General features: G+C 38.9%; 1 protein-coding gene across 2 annotated transcripts in view; it reads left to right on the top strand.

Moving 5' to 3' along the window:
- The window catches only part of LOC136877357 (irregular chiasm C-roughest protein), a 361,637-nt gene that overhangs the window by 320,617 nt on the left and 21,642 nt on the right, over window positions 1-19,378 (top strand). For both annotated transcript variants that reach the window (XM_067151330.2, XM_067151331.2), the window contains exons 4-5: window positions 6,567-7,032; window positions 16,021-16,148. In XM_067151330.2, the coding sequence (XP_067007431.1) occupies window positions 6,567-7,032; window positions 16,021-16,148 (594 nt within the window). The remainder of the gene's footprint in view (window positions 1-6,566; window positions 7,033-16,020; window positions 16,149-19,378) is intronic.

Here is a 19,378-nt window from a genome sequence, read left to right as displayed (position 1 = left end):
TGGAAATACAAACGAAAAGTTCCCTGCACGTTGGATTGGTCTGTAGATATCGGGGGGGGGGGGATTCATTGACCAACACGATCACCTGATCTCATGCCACTCGGTTTCTATTTTTGGGTACACATGAAGGTGTTGGTGTATGAGACCCCGCATACATTCAAGAAGGCCTAGTAGCACGAATTGCTGCTGTTGCAGATGGGATTTATGAATGATCAGTCACATGATGTACGCTTGAATGTCGAACGGTCCGTGGCATGACGAGTGCAAATGTGTTATCAATCCATTGGCGAATATTTTGAGCACCTCATGTGAGATACCCTCCAGTAAATGTATATGACACTAATTTTGTACCCTTACTATCTTTTCTGCTTTGCTGTATACATTCTGTGGTTAGAATCTCGTACCACGACAGATTTTGTAAAATGAGTCCATATAGTAATTCCCTTTTGCATCCCGCAATCAGATACCCCAACACTAACGTCAGCTTATCCACTAGATTACGCACTGATAACGTTGTCATCATGTAGCATAGCAATGGATTGCCGGGAACACTATATTCCTATGCTAAAAACGATATCTTAGTCCCAACCTATCATTTCTCTAAGACATGGTACTTATTTCGGAAACATCCTGTATGTTTATGTTTTGTGTCGTTCATTATGGTGATAATAAATAATAGCGTGTGGCCTCCGAAGAGGCCTAATGCAGGTCTCTCGAGTTGACGCCTGATAGGCGACCCGCGCATCTGTGAGAATGGGGCCCTACCTTTGATTAATTCTAATGTTAAAGACGGGACATGCACCCAGCTCCCGAAACATCGGAATTAACCACTGAAGGTTAAAATCCCCGAGTCGGTCGGGAATCCGACCCGGGACACCTTGGACAAAAGACCAGTATGCTAACCATTTAACCATGGAGCCGGACATTGTGGGGATTATTCCCTGAAACAGGGAATATGAAATGTCCAAATCACGATGCAATAAGTAGGGGCTACCTAATAGAGGCAGTAAAGGCGTCTCAGTTCACCTGAAAGGACACAGGTTTTATTCCTCGCGAGGAAATGGAAAAATTTAGGAATGAAATATCCACGTCTGGTGAAGAACATGGTCCAAAGATTTACTCAGCATCTCTTGGCCAGAGAGAGGGCGTTATCCTCTTGGTAGCTTTAGTGATGATGATGATGATGATTATGATGATCCCCTATCAGAATTGCCATTTATCAAAAACCACTGTCGGAGGTTCCGTGTTGAGGATAATCTTCTCCACCCACGTCTTCGTTTCCTTTCCGTTGTGCCTTCCATGGTCGGTTGTATCAAGCCGTATTTGTGATTTCAGAAGACGAGACCGAAATAGGCTACTGTTTTGAGATGGGTTAAGAGTTCATATGATTTCTCGACTCGACGGAGTACCTCCTCATTGGTGACGTGGTCTATCCATGGGATCTTGAACATTCTGTAACACAACCACATTTCAAAGACCTGACACGGATAAAGAGGAAGACTAAGTCACCATGGTTAATGGAAGCAAACAAAGATCTGCAGGAACTGGGAGGAACAGAAAGAGACTAAAAAAAACCGGACATCTCTCAGTACGATGCTTAAACAAATGAGGTTCCAGGACAAACTACAAGAAGGAAGACAGGTACCCTCTGGACAGAGAAGGACGGAACAACACAGCCAGAGGGTGCGCAATTACTGGGCAAACATCAAAACCAACCCAAAACTCAGTAGTTGAATATCATGGTCCTTAGTCGGCCTGTACGGAACAAGAAGAATAAATACCAGGTTAATTTCTAGGACGTAAAGATGGCCGAACTCAGACAGAACTACCACTATAAACCACACAGTGCCGTGATTACGGATACTGGAAGCCGTTACCTTCCACTCCTCCAAGGGCTTTCATGAACTGTACGGAGATGGCTTCGCTTTGCTTTTGATGCAATATGTATCATAAACTGTCTACATGGACAGGTACGAACTGAACTTTTATTTTTTGGTATCCATGTTCCATTTAATTTCGACTTCACTTTTAACCTTTAATATGTCTCATGTTTGCTAAGGGAATTACTCTATCTTGTTCCGTTATCATATTACATATCACGCATTGTCGGTAGTTTGTCCAGCCAGGTGGGAGGAGCGTTTAACTTAGGTTACAAGTGAGCTATTAGAGGCAGTGGACACTAGGAAATTAGTGTACAGTGTACTCGGCCGGGACATGTAGCGAGCGCTGCGAATGACCTCACAGTCAACATACAATGTTGACTATGCTCTCACTCACTTTGTGTACAGCTAGCCTCAGGCTCCCGACCACAAGTTGGGGAAGAAAAAAATTAATTCCGCACCGTTTCCTAAACAAATTACTCTTCGACCAGTTGTCAGTACAGACCTTTGAAACAAGTGCTCGTCTCTGATTTAGTCGGAGTTGGTTACAAAACGAAGAGAAAATGTTTCTCTCTGTTCAGTATTCTCTTCTTTTAGTCTCCTCATCGGTTCAGACTCCGCGTGTTCAAATTGTAGTGATAAAAAGGAAAGGTGGTGGTGTTCGTGGAGGGTATTCTTTTAAGAGGAAGTACGTCCTCTGTAAACACTAATCAGAGGGGAAAAAGGGGAAGAGGTCCAGTACCGGTACTTCGAAAAATGAAGGTATCGGCAAAAAAACAGGAACGGGCCACGAAGGGCGTGAAAAGACGACTCCTCACAAACCTAATACCGTTGGGATAGGAAAAAGAAAGTGTTGACTAAGAGAGGTTAGATAGGAAAGGTGAATGATAGGAGCCTGACTGAAAGTGGAAGCAGTGCCAAGCTGAACTAGGTGGAATCGTGGTCGCTAACCCACGCTGCCAAGTTGAGAGTTCCTGAGGTTTTCCCCTTTTTAGTTGTCTCTTATCGACAGGCAGGAAATATCATGGATTATCCCTAGATACTCTACCGCCGCCTCCGCCCACAGGGGATGAGAAACTATCCCACTCCTCATTTTCGCAAATTTTTGCAAATTTACTGACACATGAGGTTTTCTGGCAACTGGTGGAGGAACTGTTTGGGATTCAACCAGCCGTCGGGCTGAAAGCTCAACGAAGGAACGAACTTCGTACACTGTAAGTACACAGGGCTGTTCAGCAAGATGCCGCACGTTCTATTCTTGAAGCAGTTGGAACAACAACAACAACAACAACAACAACAACAACATGATTTTGGCTAATGGGGATAGTAGAGAAAATGTGAGCGCTATGGCAGGATTTGAACCTCCACTCTTGTAGAAGTCGGGGTGAGTGCTCTTGACTTCATGCCTTCTTTGCTGAAAGAAGTAGACCTACACTTAAAGAGACTGTCATTCCTGAAAGCCCAATGATACATTGTTCACTGAAACTTTTGGAGGAAGGAGCTCCTTGTTCTCTCTTGACTTTGAACACATCCCGAATGAGTAACAACTCCCAAGAGAACTGAAACGTTAATCAATAAGTTGGCAGGTATTCTTATTTTCCGTTCTCGATTTGTTTCCCTCTCTAGTTGGCGACAGCCATTCAGGTTTTAATTAATGACTGGGGAGGTGGAGAACTAATTGATTTGTTGTTTAACGAAGATTAATTACAACATCCTTTTAGAAATTCACCAGGAAACTGTTAATAACAGCACGTACCACAAAATGCAAATTTACATTTTTCATGAGCCTGAGTTCTTACTGCGATAACTTCGTTTGTGAATGACGATATTTTTCCTTTATGCATTGTTTGATTGTGAAAACATACCTTGTAGTGGATTTTCCAGATCCTTAACATTATTCCCATATTTTTAGTACTGAAGGCAGAAATACTAGATAAAACAGAAGAACTCCTGGATTTGACAATGTGCGTTGAGCTCTCAGAATCAGACTCGCAGACGGATCCAAGAACAGACAGAAATACAGAAGCAGGCAGATTGTCTTGAGGAGTGCTTCAGAAATGTACTCAAAATCAATTAAATTAAATTCGTAATGTACTGTGTTTCTAATCGATGTACAAGGAATTCAGATGGCTGTAAATTGAGTAACCCACAACCTAGCAGAAAAAAAAACGGCATAACAAATATAACGACGATTCACAAGCATTAATATAAAAAAGAGGACCTCCACGCTGTACTTGCCCAGATTACACTTCAGTGGATCCAAGGATACAACGGGCATTACGGGAATAAACGAGCCGATTTTCTAGCAAGAGTCAGTTCCACAAGACAGAAGATAGTAACATAAGATAAGCTCCCACCCATTATCCGAATGTAAGCAGAAACTAAGAGACTTCTACTAACACCTCTGCAAGAGATTGTGCATATCCTCTCCAAATTCGCATCCACAAAACTATTCTTTTCAGATGCCCATTGCCAACAACACACCAGCATACTCCCGTCCTTCACCTCAATACAATTTCTATCCAGCCATGAGAAATTAATTATTTTAACAAAATCAGTTAAGCTACATCACCTACAGTGTATGCTCATGTGAAGAAATAACTCAGCCGTTCATCTCCTCAACCGATGCAGCTAGTCGTAAACAGGTCCAATAGGCAGCCAATTGTTCGTCTGTGCAAAGTGATTTCCGATCCCAGGACAATTAAATTTATCCACTAAATTTATCAGACCCTACGTTAATGAGATATACCAAACTAACTCAACAAATGCAGTTATGTATTTCATACGCACCTTCGATACTAAATATCATGTGATAAACCCAGACTGTGAAATGTGGGTTGTAATTGCAGTTCGAATTTGTAAAACAGGCTACTCTTATCATTTCAGCCTTCGATCGTAAACATAATCTCGTATTGCCTTGGCTGCACAATATAACGCCTTAGTTAACGCCATTTGGGTATACGGGGCCATTAATTTCGACGTTTCGTTCACAACCAGGTCACAATGTAGCATTCAACACTAAAGGCCAGCCTGGTGGCCATGATCGTTGAGGCGCTCTTACGCGTCAAGTCTAAATTGCTTGATACCGTGGTTAGCCGGTTCGAATACCGTTGGTCGGAAAAGTAATGTTGGCCGAAAGGGCAGAAGAGACGGTGGTATACAATTTATAATCTCCAGATTGCCTGCCAAAAGCCTGTATTTAATTCCAAATGTAGAGTGAGGGCATATGATGTTGTTAATGGTGATTCATCCGACGAATGGAGACGTTAAGCCTTGAGCAGACCACTTGGTGCTGTTCAACAGGATTACAATTTGCTTTACGTTGCACCGACACAGTTAGGTCTTATGGCGACGATGGGATATGAACGGCCTAGGAGTGGGAAAGAATCGAACGTGGCCTTAATTAAGGTACAGCCTTGGCGTGAAAAGCCTGGTGTGAAAATGGGAAACCACGGAAAACTATCTTCAGGGCTGCCAACAGTGGGGTTCAAACCCACTATCTCTCGGATGCAAGCTCACAGCTGCGTACCGACAGTGATTCAACATCGAAGAAGAAGGCCAGTGAGCTATCCTTTTGTACAAAAATGCGGGCAGAAATACACGGACAGAAATACTGTATTATTAAAGATAAAAAGGCCATTGCCTTTCAGACATTTATATTGATAAGTGGAAGACCTTACATCCATTATTTCACAGGACAAAATTCATTTTTGTAGAGGTCGCGGTGTTTGTTTGGGTTTTTTTTTTTTTTCCCCCTAGTGGCTTGACGTTGCACCGACACAGTGGGTCTTATGGCGACGATGGGATAGGAAAGTCCTAGGAGTCGGAAGGAAGCGGCCGTGGCCTTAATTAAGGTTCATTCTTTGAAGTCAGACATTCCTATTTTTCCTGCATTTAGTGTTAGGAGTGGCAGTAATCTTGTATTCAGCTCATTAAAGTATCACCACCATCACCACGAAAACGTCTTTACTGCTGAAACATACATGCACTGGTGGCATAGTGGTTCTTCTTCCAATTACGCCTGTGTACGGTATTAGCCTACCAGTGCATTGCATAATTCATTTTATGCTCGTCACCTTCGCGCTGAGGTCTTCGGTTTAAAGAGTCCTGGATTCAATGCCCGGCCGGGTCTAGTTAATTCCTCTGGCTCGGAGACTGAATGTGTTGGTACCAACAAACTCCTCTTTATATATATAAAACACAATACACCACATAAACCCTTCACATGGAGGTTGGCATCAGGAAGAGTATTTGACTGCAAAACAGGACCAAGTCGATATATGCGACACAGATTAACTCGCAACCCCATCAGGATGCGGGAAAAAGCACCAGAAAGAGATTACATAACTCACTTATGTTCTTTTTATTATTTATAATGAGAACAGTTATAAACTATGATGGGAAGTGTCTAATCGAGGCTGTAAAAGTGTGTTCTTTATTTATTTATTTATTTATGTATTTATTTATTTATTTCCTTTCTTAATTCATTCGAAAAAGTCTTGCTCTCTTCAAATCCTCATTATATTTTTGTGACTCACATGACACTTCTCTTTATGTCCATGACATGACTTCAGTTTTATGCTTCTGCTTTCCATGTACATCGTGTAAACAACCATGCAATGCTTTTTAGGTTAACTATGACTTTATTTCCGCTTCCGAGATGTTAATTTATACATTTTGTTTCAGATCACGTGGATTGACGGACTGGGCAACGTTCTGACCGAAGGGCTCGACGAGATCATCGAGGCTTTACCCGATGGACGCCGATTCACCACCAAGTCGATATTGAAACTGACTCCCAAGAAGGAGCATCACAACACGACATTCACGTGCCAAGCTCAAAACACAGCAGACCGTACGTACAGAAGCGCACGCCTAAGACTCGAAGTGAAATACGCACCAAAAGTAGCATTAAGTGTATCATCAGGGCGCCTGACGGAAGGCTCGGAAGTGCGGCTGGTTTGTAAAGCAGATGCCAACCCACTGGACCTCACCTACCGTTGGTTCATCAACGAAGAACTGGTGGCAGGCGATTATACCACAGAACTTGTTATTCCTAACGTGACGCGACGCTATCACGATGCCATCGTCAAGTGTGAAGTGCACAATCCCGTGGGCAAAAGCGAGGAATCTGAGACCCTTGACATTAGCTGTAAGTTATTACCTGAAAACAGTTCACTGAACAGTACCTAAATCCATTTCCCTCCTAACACCCACTGTCTTAATATACCATATACCGGTACCTGTAGTCATGGGCAGTGATGCCAAGCATACTACAATTTAGCTGATTGTACCATGTACCATGAAGTCCATAATACTCCTATTATGGAATGTAAAAATACCATAATGTTCTTATTAGTATAAAAATACCATCATACGTATTCCAATTACATGGAATTTAGACTATTCACTGAAAATTTTGCAGAGAACTTTGCTCTGTTTCTTACCGTTCACGAGGAAGTCTTCTATAATAATTGTTCTCTGTGAAACATAAAGAGTTTCACCTTGTTTTCTTGACATGGCATAAGCCCAAAAGCCCATATTATGTCTACAAGTACAGGCCATAAAAGCATCAATGTTAACACATGAAAATATTGTATTATATTTCTCTCTTCAGTCTAATGTAATGTAACAGTTAAAATTGCCATATGATTTTCAGCACTTTCCTCAGTGTTATTGATGTGTAATTTTCTTCCTATAAAGCTCTCTGAAACAAAGCTGAGAACCTGCCACTCAAGAGTGCCAGAGTTATTCGGTTTACAGTATTTTAATAAACACTTGTTACTAGTTCCTGTGCTTTTCATTGCCGTGGCCAGTCACAGCAACTTAATTGTAGGTATTGTATATACAGGTGCCAGTTGAACATCGTGAATAATCATTTAATCACTGCTATGGAATTGAGTAAAAAGCATATATCAAAAAAAGGAAATTGATATATCATGGTGGCGATGCAAAACAGAAGTAAAGAATTTCATTCGGAAAATGAAAGGGATATCACGCCCTGGTTAGGCCCTGACAAGTAGGATGTTTATACGGCCCGTTGTGAACTCAATGAGAGCAGAGATTTCTATTATACATAACCACTGCTTATCTCATGAACATTATTATCAAATTTTCTGGAGAAACGATCTACCTCACCAATAGTAAATTTTGCCCAAGATACAGAAATGAAAATATTGGGATTCATGTCTGCTCACTGTACTGCAATTTCTGTTGTGAATCGTAAAACAGAAATGATGAAGAGTGCATTTTCTGATCCCTCTTACTTTGAAGAGGACTAAGTGTGCAAACACTGTCACCAATGACATCGATGCAAGTCAGAAAGAGGATCTTTCCAACAAACTTCGCAGTACCAAGTTTTCATTCTTAACAGATATCGCTGTGTGTAAGACACTTGTGTTGTGATGACGTGCATGAAGGCTGCATTTTTAGTCATTTCAGAGACTTGGCTGGTTTGAGACCAGTGAGCTGCCAAAAACGGTGCTACTGCTTCTCACCCGTATGAGATTCTTATGAAATAACAAATCAAGAAAAATATTGTGGTCTTTGGGTGCAGAAATATGATGATGGGAAAATGCGACTCAGTGGCAAGCCATAAGAGTTTAGAATGTCCTGGGCTAAAAAGTTATGTTACATTTGCCATTCTTTGCATCTGTGCTGTAGTGATGCTTGCAAAAAAATTTACTTAGGCAATGCAAAGACCTTTCCCACAATGGGTAAAATTTTATAAAACACAGTTCAAAAAGGCCAAAGGAGTTAATACAATTTCAAAAGGTTTTTGAACTTGAAAAACCCAAAATACTAAGACCACTGCAGACAACCTGGCTTTCACTGCTTGAAGTGGTGGACATGATTCTGGAGCAGTAGGAAGCTTTGAAGCTTTATTTCAATGATAAAGGGCTTTCTGACTGCACAGTAGCTGCTAAAGAGATCTATAAGTCTCTCCCAGATCCATCTGTCTGCCTATACTAATTGTTTTTGAACTGTGCTCCACCAAAATTAGCATTAATGATGCATATTTTCAGTTTTCAAAGGTCATTATAACCACTCTATTGCAAAAAATGAAAATGACTTTCAGAGAGCTTTTAAGTTTCCATTTGAATCAAGGGCATGTCGTTAGGTTACTGCTGGGTATAATCCAACCTAATGACAAAGGTAGGTTTGTTTGCTTTGAATAAGTTTGTGATGGAAGAAATTCAGTCACCACAGATAGCTGCAAGGACAGACATGTTACAAGACTTCAGGATAAGGGCCCAAAACTTTCTGATAACAAGTGTGAAGCCATTATGAAGAGATTTGATGTCAAGAATCCCTTTCTTTCTATAATATCCATCCTTGACTCCGCAGAAAACACTTGCACGTAAAGAGAGAGAAGTTACTCCATTGCTGTTTCATCTGGAAGATCTTATACCGGTACCTGACACAAACAGGAAAATATGCAAGTGATAGATGATGAATGGAGATGTACCGTATTCCACTGTCATAGTGCCAGATGACATGTTAGAAGAGACAGAGACTGACAATGTAAGAAAATGAGCTGAAGTATTCTTAGTGTGAATTTATAGTTAAATTAATGAGTATGTTTATTAATTTAATTTGTCATTTATAGGTGGACCAAATCTGTGAATCAGAAAGAGAACTGAAATACAAGAAAGTAGTAACATTTACCTTATCAATCCCATCCAATCCTCTCTCAAAAGTAGACTGTTAGTGTAATGTTAAGTGAATTTAGCAAAAACTAAAGTGCAAAATAGGCTGATCACCGAAAAGTCAGTGGTGCGATTCTTTCATCAGAGTGTATGATGGCAGCAATTGAGTGTTGAGAAAATTTAAAACCCTCTAGTACAGTGCTGAATGTAATGAACAATAATACATTTTACGACTCTCTTGCCAAATTTGAAATTGAAGAGAGAGATAAATGATTTCTCATTTGATGCTTTGTAGGCCATGTATAATAATATAGTTGTGAAGTTCAGATGTTTTCATACACATGTATAGGTCTACATTCATTTTAAAAAATGTCTACTGTACTGAGAATATTAATATTAAATAATCATTAATTTTGTATCTTCATAATTATAATTATGGTGTGTGTGGCTTCTGAAGAGGCCTGGTGCAGGTTTTTCAAGTTGATGCCGTATGGATGACCTGTGTGTCTGTGAGGATAGGGCCTTGATTTAACATTGTTCCTCTTCCTACTTACCTATATATTATCCCATCAAGATCTTTTCTCCTTTTGTGTTTGTTCTGTGTCCCTTATCTTCCCCCACCCCTGTATTTCTGTTTGTCTTATGTTTCTTCTCTTTTCCTTTAACTGCAAGTTACAGATTTTCCCAGTTCTGTCAAGATGGCCTCTCAATGAGTGTTGATGCCCACCCTCCTTACGAAGTTGGGTAGCAGAAATAAGCTCTTTGGAGGCTGAGAAGAGATGGATGTTGAAGAACTGGATGAGGAAAGAGCCTATCCATTTGAAGATAGCAGTGTGTGGAAATGTGAAGATTGTCCTTGTCTTTTTGTGTTTCCATGTTTGTCCTTGTGTCCTCTTTCTGCTGCCCCCTCTTTCCATGCTGACCTACCATTGTGTTTGTCCTATTATGTGTTTCTTTTCTTTATATATGATTTGATTTAAAACTTGTTTGTTCCTTTCCATACTTACTTTGGTATTATAAGGTGATTGTTCACATATAAGGGAAATATATAATATGGAGCCGTTTTTAATTAATGAATTTTTATCATACAATAAAATAACATAATTTATAAGTGTTAGTACCATAATGAGTAGCAGACAGGTTGGCATCACTGGTCATGGGTGCAGCGAGGGATTGCATGGGGGTTCATAATTACTTGCACCTCTCATTTTCATTAAAATAGTAAGTTGAAGAGGGCAAAATATGCAATAAAAATAGGTTAATATAGAATATAATTTATTCAATTGCATATATTTAATTATTATTATTATTATTAGCATATGGTAACATACACAAAACAATACAAAGATTAAATATACATAAACACTAAGCACAAACTATTATATACATAATTACTAGATATACAGATTATAACATTGAAAACAATCCTGCAAGCAAAAGGGTTCAAAGAGTTAGATCTAAATTCTCTAGCCATCGGATGGCCTCAGCGGAAGCCACCATAAAGTCCTGGCTGGATCCAGCGAATGCCCTTCCAATGCATTCAGTGACAGTATGGTCGATAATCTGCTTAACTGCACCACAGTCACAGGCTGGAGAAGATCTCATACCCCATTTAAACATCATTGATCCACATCTCCCATGGTTAGTACGGACTCTGCTGAGGGCTACCCATGTCTTGTGGGGCAAATCAAAGCCAGCTGGAAGATTCTTATAATTGAACAATGTCTGCCATTGAGTCAGATTCCTCCCCGTAGTGCCCTTGGATAGGTAAAGGGAACTGTATTGCCAGTACTGAACTGAACGTCAGCTTTTGGTTGCCAGACTATCACTTGTGATCTCCTGGCTAATGGTACATATACAGTATTTAATAATGATGAATCTATGCAGTAGAACTTTGGGTCCATTTTTACTCAGTAGAACAGACATGCAGTGCATAAAAGTTAATGATCAAACAATAAAATGTAGGAAAATATGATTCATTGAGAAACAAATTAACATTGGGACAAAAACAGGAATCTTCTTGGTTGCTGTCCAAATTTGTTTGTCACAATCTAAATGAATTCAGCAGTTTAATAAAAATATTAAATACCAGTAAATAAATAAATAAATAAATAAATAAATAAATAATAAAATTTCAGAAATTATTTGCAATTAATTGAAGTAAAAAAAAGACATATTTTAGGTGATAAAATGCCTTGAAGGCACATCCATTCTGACCACAAATTTTAAAATTTTCCCTGGAAACACAATTGCATCCCTCTGCAAGATAAAAAGGCCCCTTTCAGAGGATGATGATGATGATGATGATGATGATGATGATGATGATGATGATGATGATGATGATGATGATGATGATGATGATGATGATGATGATAAACTTCAAACTTCTATGTTGTCCTCTATGATAGAGTGAAAAATATTTATAATAATCTTAAATATCCATAATTTGAGAGCCAGTTCACGAAAGTGGATCCCTCACATTTAGATAGAGCATGATAAATTTCCTCTTCCACAGATGATTCCCAATCATTTCATTTCCTAAAAAAATGTACAGAGTAGAATCTTGTGTTACTATTACAACAAACAAACCAGATATGGCTGAAAATTAAGTACCGCAAGTTACAGATTAATTTTTAGCATTCAATTTAAAACAAATTCCATCAGCCTCATCATCATAGTGTGTTAAAAACTGTTGTTCAAAACAGTATGCTAACTGTAATAATGAACTGTGTTTGTCTAGTTTTTTTTTTTTTTTTTTTTTTTTTTTCCAAGTTTAAAAGATTAATTTTACACTTTTGTTTATTTATTTTATGTAGATATATGTGTGGAATATGAAAGTTAAAAGATTGTTATTTTAGAAAATGAAGGAAGATTTGCTTTATGGTATCTGAAAAATTGTATTTCATTTTGTGATTTGAAAATCTATCTTGCTTAGTCATGTGCAGAATTACAAACCCCTAATCACTGAATCATTTATTTGGCATTAAACATCAAATGCAATAGCCCCTGGTCAACGTTAGAAATGCTTATACATATAAATAATTTACAATAATTGAACTACAGTTTGTTCATCTGCAGTTCGCTGATGCAGTCATCTATCTATACTCCCAACCTGGCATCCCGGCATTCAATCTAGGCTACCTGTCTAAGGGTGGCATATGAATAGTTCAAGATTTTATATAGCAATTTGAAAGCATTCCTCACCACCACCTTCACTGTAACAAACCCAGGTAGAAATAAATGACTCAACACAATTACCAATCAGCAGTATTCATGGGCTGTCTATGGTACAATGTCTATTGAATACTGATTCCAAGATTGCAGATTTGATCCTAGCCAAAATAGTTGATTTCTGAAGGATAGAGAAATTTTTGTCCCATTTTATATCATAATTGTTGGCACATTAAAGACCTATAATGGCATGCAGTTTGTCCTACTGACAAAATTAACTATGTCTACTTGGCCTTCATCATTCAACACCATTTTTGCTACTATATAGCAGAATAATGGGAACTTCAAAATGGGTACACAGTTATCATTAATAATTATCAGATATATTCAAATACTTACTGACTTACTTACTGGTCGGTGCTACAGTCCATGTAGGTCCTTGGCCTCCTTAATCACCTGCCTCCATTTGTCTCAGTCCTCGGCTTTCCTTCTCCAGCATTTAACTCCCATCTTTCTAAGGTCATCCTCAACATCGTCAATCCATCTCTTCCTGGGCCTTCCTTTCCTTCCTTCTGGTTTTGCTATAGAGACATTTTTGACAGTACTGGTTTCTGCCATTCTCTGAACATGACCAGCCCACCTAATTCTTCCCTAATTAATTTTAACAACAATTTTTGGCTGGCTAAACAATCCTTGCAGCTCTGCATTTGTCCTCATTCTCCATCCATCCTGATCTCTAACTGATCCAAATATCTTTCTCAATATCTTCCTTTCCCACCGTAACAGCCACTGTTCTTCTCTAGTAATCAACACCCAGCATTCCGAGCCCTAAATCACTATAGGTCTTATTACTGTTGTGTATATTTTTATTTTTATATTCCTACTGACATTCCTGGATTTAAACATATTTTACAAGGCATAAAAGCATTGGTTCCCACTTGTTATCCTTTCCTGTATTTCCACAGTTTATTGTCTGCAGTTATTATTGAGCCTAGATAGTTTAAAGTTGTAACTCCTTAATATTCCTTCCCATGTATTCTCACTGTGGTCCTTCCTCTTGCTCCCTCTGTATCTCCCTTCTTCATATACTTTATTTTATTTATGTTCACTTCTAGCCCTAAGTCCCGTGCTTTCTCTTCTGACAAAGCATAGTTCCCTTCAAGAGCTCGTTCGTTTCGTGCAATAATTGCTACATCATCAGCATATGCTATCACTTGTACTAATCTGTTCAGGATAGTTCACCCTGGGTTGATGGGTAGTTGGCATATTACTTTTTCCAGTGCTAAATTGAATTTCCATATACTGCCTCATCTCCTTTCTTATGTATTGGACATATTATGCCCACTGTCCAATCCTTGGGCATTTCCTCCTTCATCCAAACCTCCTATCAACTCATGAACATCCTTCTCTACTCCTTCTCCCCCATATCTCAACAGTTCTGTCTCAATCCCACCTTCAACTGGGGATTTGTTGTTCTTTAATGCTTTCATTGCTATCCTGACCTCTTCTAAATCTGGCTGCTCTTCATTTAATTCTCTTTCTTTCCCATCATCAGTGATGTTTTCCTTTTCTCTACCATCCTCATTATTTCCATTGAGTACCTTGTAAAAATACTCTTGCAATCTTTTGAGCACTTTGCTTTCATCACTGATGAGGTTTTCATCCTCGTCCTTAAAGAAAACAGCTCTTGGTTGAAGTCCTCCCTTAAGATCTTTTGTTCTCATAAAACTTTCGTACCTCATTTCTATCCTTCACTGCATCCAGTTCTTTGATTATCTTTCTCTCAAAAACCTCTTTTTTCTTGGATCTAAATATATTATCAGCTCTTCTCTGCTTCTCTCTGTACTCTTACACTGTTTGCCTTGTCCTCCTTTGAAGCATCTTTTCCTAGCTTCATTCCTCTCTTGAATTAGTGTTAAACTTTCTTCATCAAACCATTCTGCTCTCTTTAAATGTTCCTTCTTTCCCAAAGTATCATCTGGAACTTCAATGATAGTTGTTCTCACTATCTCCCACTTACTTTCCACTTCTCCTTTCTCCCATAATTCCTTTCTTATTTCCAAATATTCTGCTATTTTCTTCTTTTCTTTTGCAATTCCTCATTTTTAAGGCCCTCTACATTATGCTTTGTCTTTCTTCTTACTTTTTCTGTCCTTGCCTAGTCTATTCTTTGTCTGTATTTTGTTCTTAAAAGATAATGGTCTGAATCAGCATCAGCACCTCTATAACTTCTTACATCAATGATGTCTGATGCATGCCACCTGTCTTTGATAACATGGTCTATTTGATTTTTGTTACTTCATCTGGTGATATCCATGTCTCCTTTATGTTAACCACGGGTGCCAAGTACTTTTGATTATCGTCCGCTTCCCACTCCAAAAGTCAGTGAGTCTCAAACCATTATAATTACTGACTTTGTGCAAGCTTTCTTTCTCTACTATGTTTATGTACCTCTTCTCTTCCAACCTTTGCATTTAGATCTCCAAGGATCATTTTCACAACATGTCTTTGAACTTTGTTAATTTCTTCCTCCAGTTTGGTGTAAAATGTATCTTTTTTCCTCCTCTTCTGTCACCTCTGCAAGGGCATACACACAAAACATTGTAAGATTGAATAATTTGGTCCAAAGTCTCAAAAGAGCACATCCTATCATTGATTGCAGTAAAGCTGATCAAGCTTTGCTTTACAGACTTTTGTGTGAGGAATCCTGTGCCATTACTGCCTTTTTCTCTTCCACTGTAAATCAGTATATGTTGACCAGATATTATCATCCCTTGCCCCTTCCATCTTACTTCCTGCAAGGCTGTTATTTTCACTCCATACTTATCCAGTTCATTCCTTAATTCCTTCAACTTGCCAGGTCTCTTTATTGTCCTTATATTCCATGTTGCTACTATGATATAATTTTTCCTTCTCTTAAGCCATTTTTCTCTCCGGGTCATCGCCAAGTTAGCGCTTTTCCTGTAGTATGTCTGAAGGTATCCGTAACATTTGTCTTTTTACAAGGTAGGGGAGTTAACCCAATGCCCAACCCCTAACCTGGAGGACCAGGGTATCACTCTTAGTCTGGCTCATCACCTTAGACCTGTCTGGCTTGGGTGGCCCTACCAGGAGCATATGCTCCCACCGGCCTAGCTCTAAGGATCATCTGAACACGCAAGCCTCCAAACACCGGGAAAAATATATTTTGCCTTTGTCAAGGTGGTGATACCTTCGGGAGGGATATATTCAAATATGATGTTCAAAACTGTTGATAATTTGGTCATAAAATTTTGTCTTTATGCTCTGAACTAAGTACTGATGTGAAAAATGTGTTCTAGATGGGCCAAGGTTCCGCACGAGGCCACGGAGTGTTCAAGCTGACCTGGGGTCTACTGTCACATTGACGTGTGATGTTGATGGTAACCCACCAGCGGACATTGTGTGGATTCACGATGATGTTGGAAAGGTAACGAACATTGCAAACTATACTGTAGGGGCTAACAATCTATAAGTTTTCTCCTTATAATAATCATAAATGTACTGAATCACTGCTCTGATTTACTGTTAGTTCATCATGCAGCTAAACTGGAAAGAAATCATGCTTGTCTCTACCTCACTTACTTTATATTATTAACACACTGAACTGTTCATTTTTTCACACAGGGTGTAGTAATATTCAAACCTGAGAGATTTATAGAGGAGAGCATTGTGAATATAAGAATTTATTCTGTATCTTGCAGTTTCCTTGATGGTTAATGAATACAACATCAGCCATTTGGTATAGGGTTATGATGTAAAATCTTACTTGGAGGCCCCAGGTTTGATTCCTGACTTTTTCAAGAATTTTAGTCTTGAATGGGGCTGAAATATGATTCATTCAGCCTTGCAAAACCAACTTAGAATTTGTGTGATATGAGACAGCAGATCTGTCAATAAAGTCGATCAGTATGACTGAAGAATCATCACAATGACCAAAGGCCACTCCAATATCTGTAGACCATCTAGCTGAGCAGCAGTCATCTTGGCTGGCCAAAGTCTTAATGATCTGTTTCTGGCACTTGATTTGGTTCTGTTTTTAAATGAATATAACTTCACTGTACTACATGTCTTATTTATTGACTGGCTAGGGTTATCTGCAATGGGATGAAATACAGCCAGTGACTCAGCTCTGGCTGTTGGGTGGCGATAAATAACTTTACTCTCTGAAGGGGCCAACGGCTTCAGGCAGTTGTTTAGTTGTTTGTTGGTTACGTAGTGCAAGAAATACCACTGAAATCCAACAGGCAGTGTCCATTCTCCAGGATAGGATTGGCTGCAAAAGGCGTCTGTTCTCCATGTTACCTAGCCTCATTGACATCTGGCATCTAGGTATAAAATGCCTTTGAGTGTGGTGAGGCCACCGTATTAATAGCCTACGTGGAGCACCAAAGTTGATCAGGACAAAGAGCTAAGGAGTACCCCAGAAGCAACATACATCTCTTGCATCTTGAGGAAGGTGTGAGAATTATATAAAGGTCAATGATCCTCTACCCAACCCAGGAGCTCTCTAGATAATGGCAAAAGAAGAAGAAGAAGAAGAAGAAGAAGAAGAAGAAGAAGAAGAAGAAGAAGAAGAAGAAGAAGAAGAAGAAGAAGAAATAATGTCCTATTACCAGGGTTTTCAAAATACATTCCACAAATCTTGGAACATTGTTTTCTCAGAGTTTTATTTAAATTGCTGATTAAATAACAGATATACAACAACAACAAAAATAGTGTTGAACAGTATTATAAACAGAGAAGCACTGAAAATTGCATAAAGAATAACTTGTAACATCATTTGGATTGCTTGTGTTATGTTCGACTGTTATAAGAACTGAGAAAGAGGAGTAATTAATGTTGTGTGGCTATAACCAGTCTGTCCCAGCCTTTGTAAGGCAGACCCTCCAATGAGAGAGGATGGCATCTGCTGTGTGAGAGAAACTGTGTGTTAATGTTGGTGTGTTAGTTTCTGAAGTCAAGCTTACCATATTGGTTATCTCAAACTAAGAGTATGGTATCTTAAAATTTGAGTAACTGTTGTGTACAGCCCAGAGCACTTCCAGTATGGCATCTGATTTGAACATATTACTATCTCCTTCTAACAGTATTTTATGTTTGTTGATCATATAAAATATACCTCTTGGGTATATACATTTCACCCTGGCTTGTCAGTCCTTTTTAAATAACTTTGTACATGATTTTAATGGTCTTTTATAAGATATTTTACCATATTTTGAAAGAATGAGTGTTAAACATATTTCTGTCAATAAGAATAAATCATAATAAAGTGTTGTAATAAGAATGAAGTTTCATTCTCAATATTTATATTTTCTAAATTTACTGTATTTGGAAAGTTATCTATGATTCAATGAGAAAAACATTTGCAAAATATGCATATAATTACTTTCCTGAATCAGAATTATCCATCACTTCATTGATGCCATCTTCATTTTCCGTCTCAGTTTGAATAATATTCTATCAATAAATACAATATGACAACATCGCAGCGCAAAAGCATATTCAGCACAGTTGATTTGACTTCGAGATGCAAGGGGTTCATCACACTGTGGAATTCTAAGTTCAGTTTTACTAATGATTATCTTACTATTTCACAGTTGACAAAACCAATCAGTGTCAACAGAAGAAAAGATCAGTGAATAATTCTATGGTGAACACAAGTTGTAGTCATATTAACAAACTTAACTCATTGAACACTGTGTGCAAGCGTTGCTTGGGCTCCCTCATTTACTGCCATATATGGTGTCTGAGCATCGCTTGGACTTGGTCCTCTTAACTAGTAAATCATCACATGCTGAAATACATCCATGTCTCTTCTGAATTACAGCATTACAGTTATGTATACTGCTGCTAGATGGAAGCACTCGCCCTTGCTGGATAGAATACGAACACTTGTTTTGAAGAGTAGCTAGGATGTGTTCCACGTGTTTTGTTTTCCCGCTCATTCCTACAATAGCATCATGGTGTCTTGATTTTCTCAGTGATAGCATGATACTAAAAAATTGCCAGTCACATCTTTTGTCTCTCGTATAAACATAGTAATACTAATGTAACATTGTTAGATGTAAAGATTAAAAAATGAATTACAAATTATTTGAAATATTAAAAAATAAAAAAGCTGAAAAATGTTATAAATATATTGGTCCCCTTTCATATTTCAGTGTCAAAAATCAAAGAACTGAGTTCAGTCTTCTTCTTCTTCTTTTCCTGCTGCTTTTTCCCACACCTGTGGGGTCGCGGGTGCGAACTGCGTCGCACATGTGGATTTGGCCCTGTTTTTACGGCCGGATGCCCTTCCTGACGCCAACCCTCTATGGAGGGATGTAAGCACTATTGCGTGTTTCTGTGGTGGTTGGTAGTGTAGTGTGTTGTCTGAATATGATGAGGAGAGTGTTGGGACGGACATATACACCCAGTCCCCGAGCCAGAAGAATTAATCAGAAGCGATTAAAATCCCCGACCCGGCCGGGAATCGAACCCGGGACCCTCTGAACCGAAGGCCAGTACGCTGACCATTCAGCCAACGAGTCGGACCAAAGAACTGAGTTCAGTGCTGAGACATAATTATAGTTTTGTATACAACAAGAATAATTTACCTCAAAATTCTAAAAACCTCAAAATATGGCTAAAATGTTCAGTATGCAGCAGTTAACACAT

Source organism: Anabrus simplex, chromosome 7 (assembly GCF_040414725.1).
Source record: "Anabrus simplex isolate iqAnaSimp1 chromosome 7, ASM4041472v1, whole genome shotgun sequence".
NCBI classification, from domain to species: domain Eukaryota; kingdom Metazoa; phylum Arthropoda; class Insecta; order Orthoptera; family Tettigoniidae; genus Anabrus; species Anabrus simplex.
The sequence above is the reverse complement of the archived record's forward strand: the minus strand, read 5'-3'. Positions and strand labels throughout refer to the sequence as shown.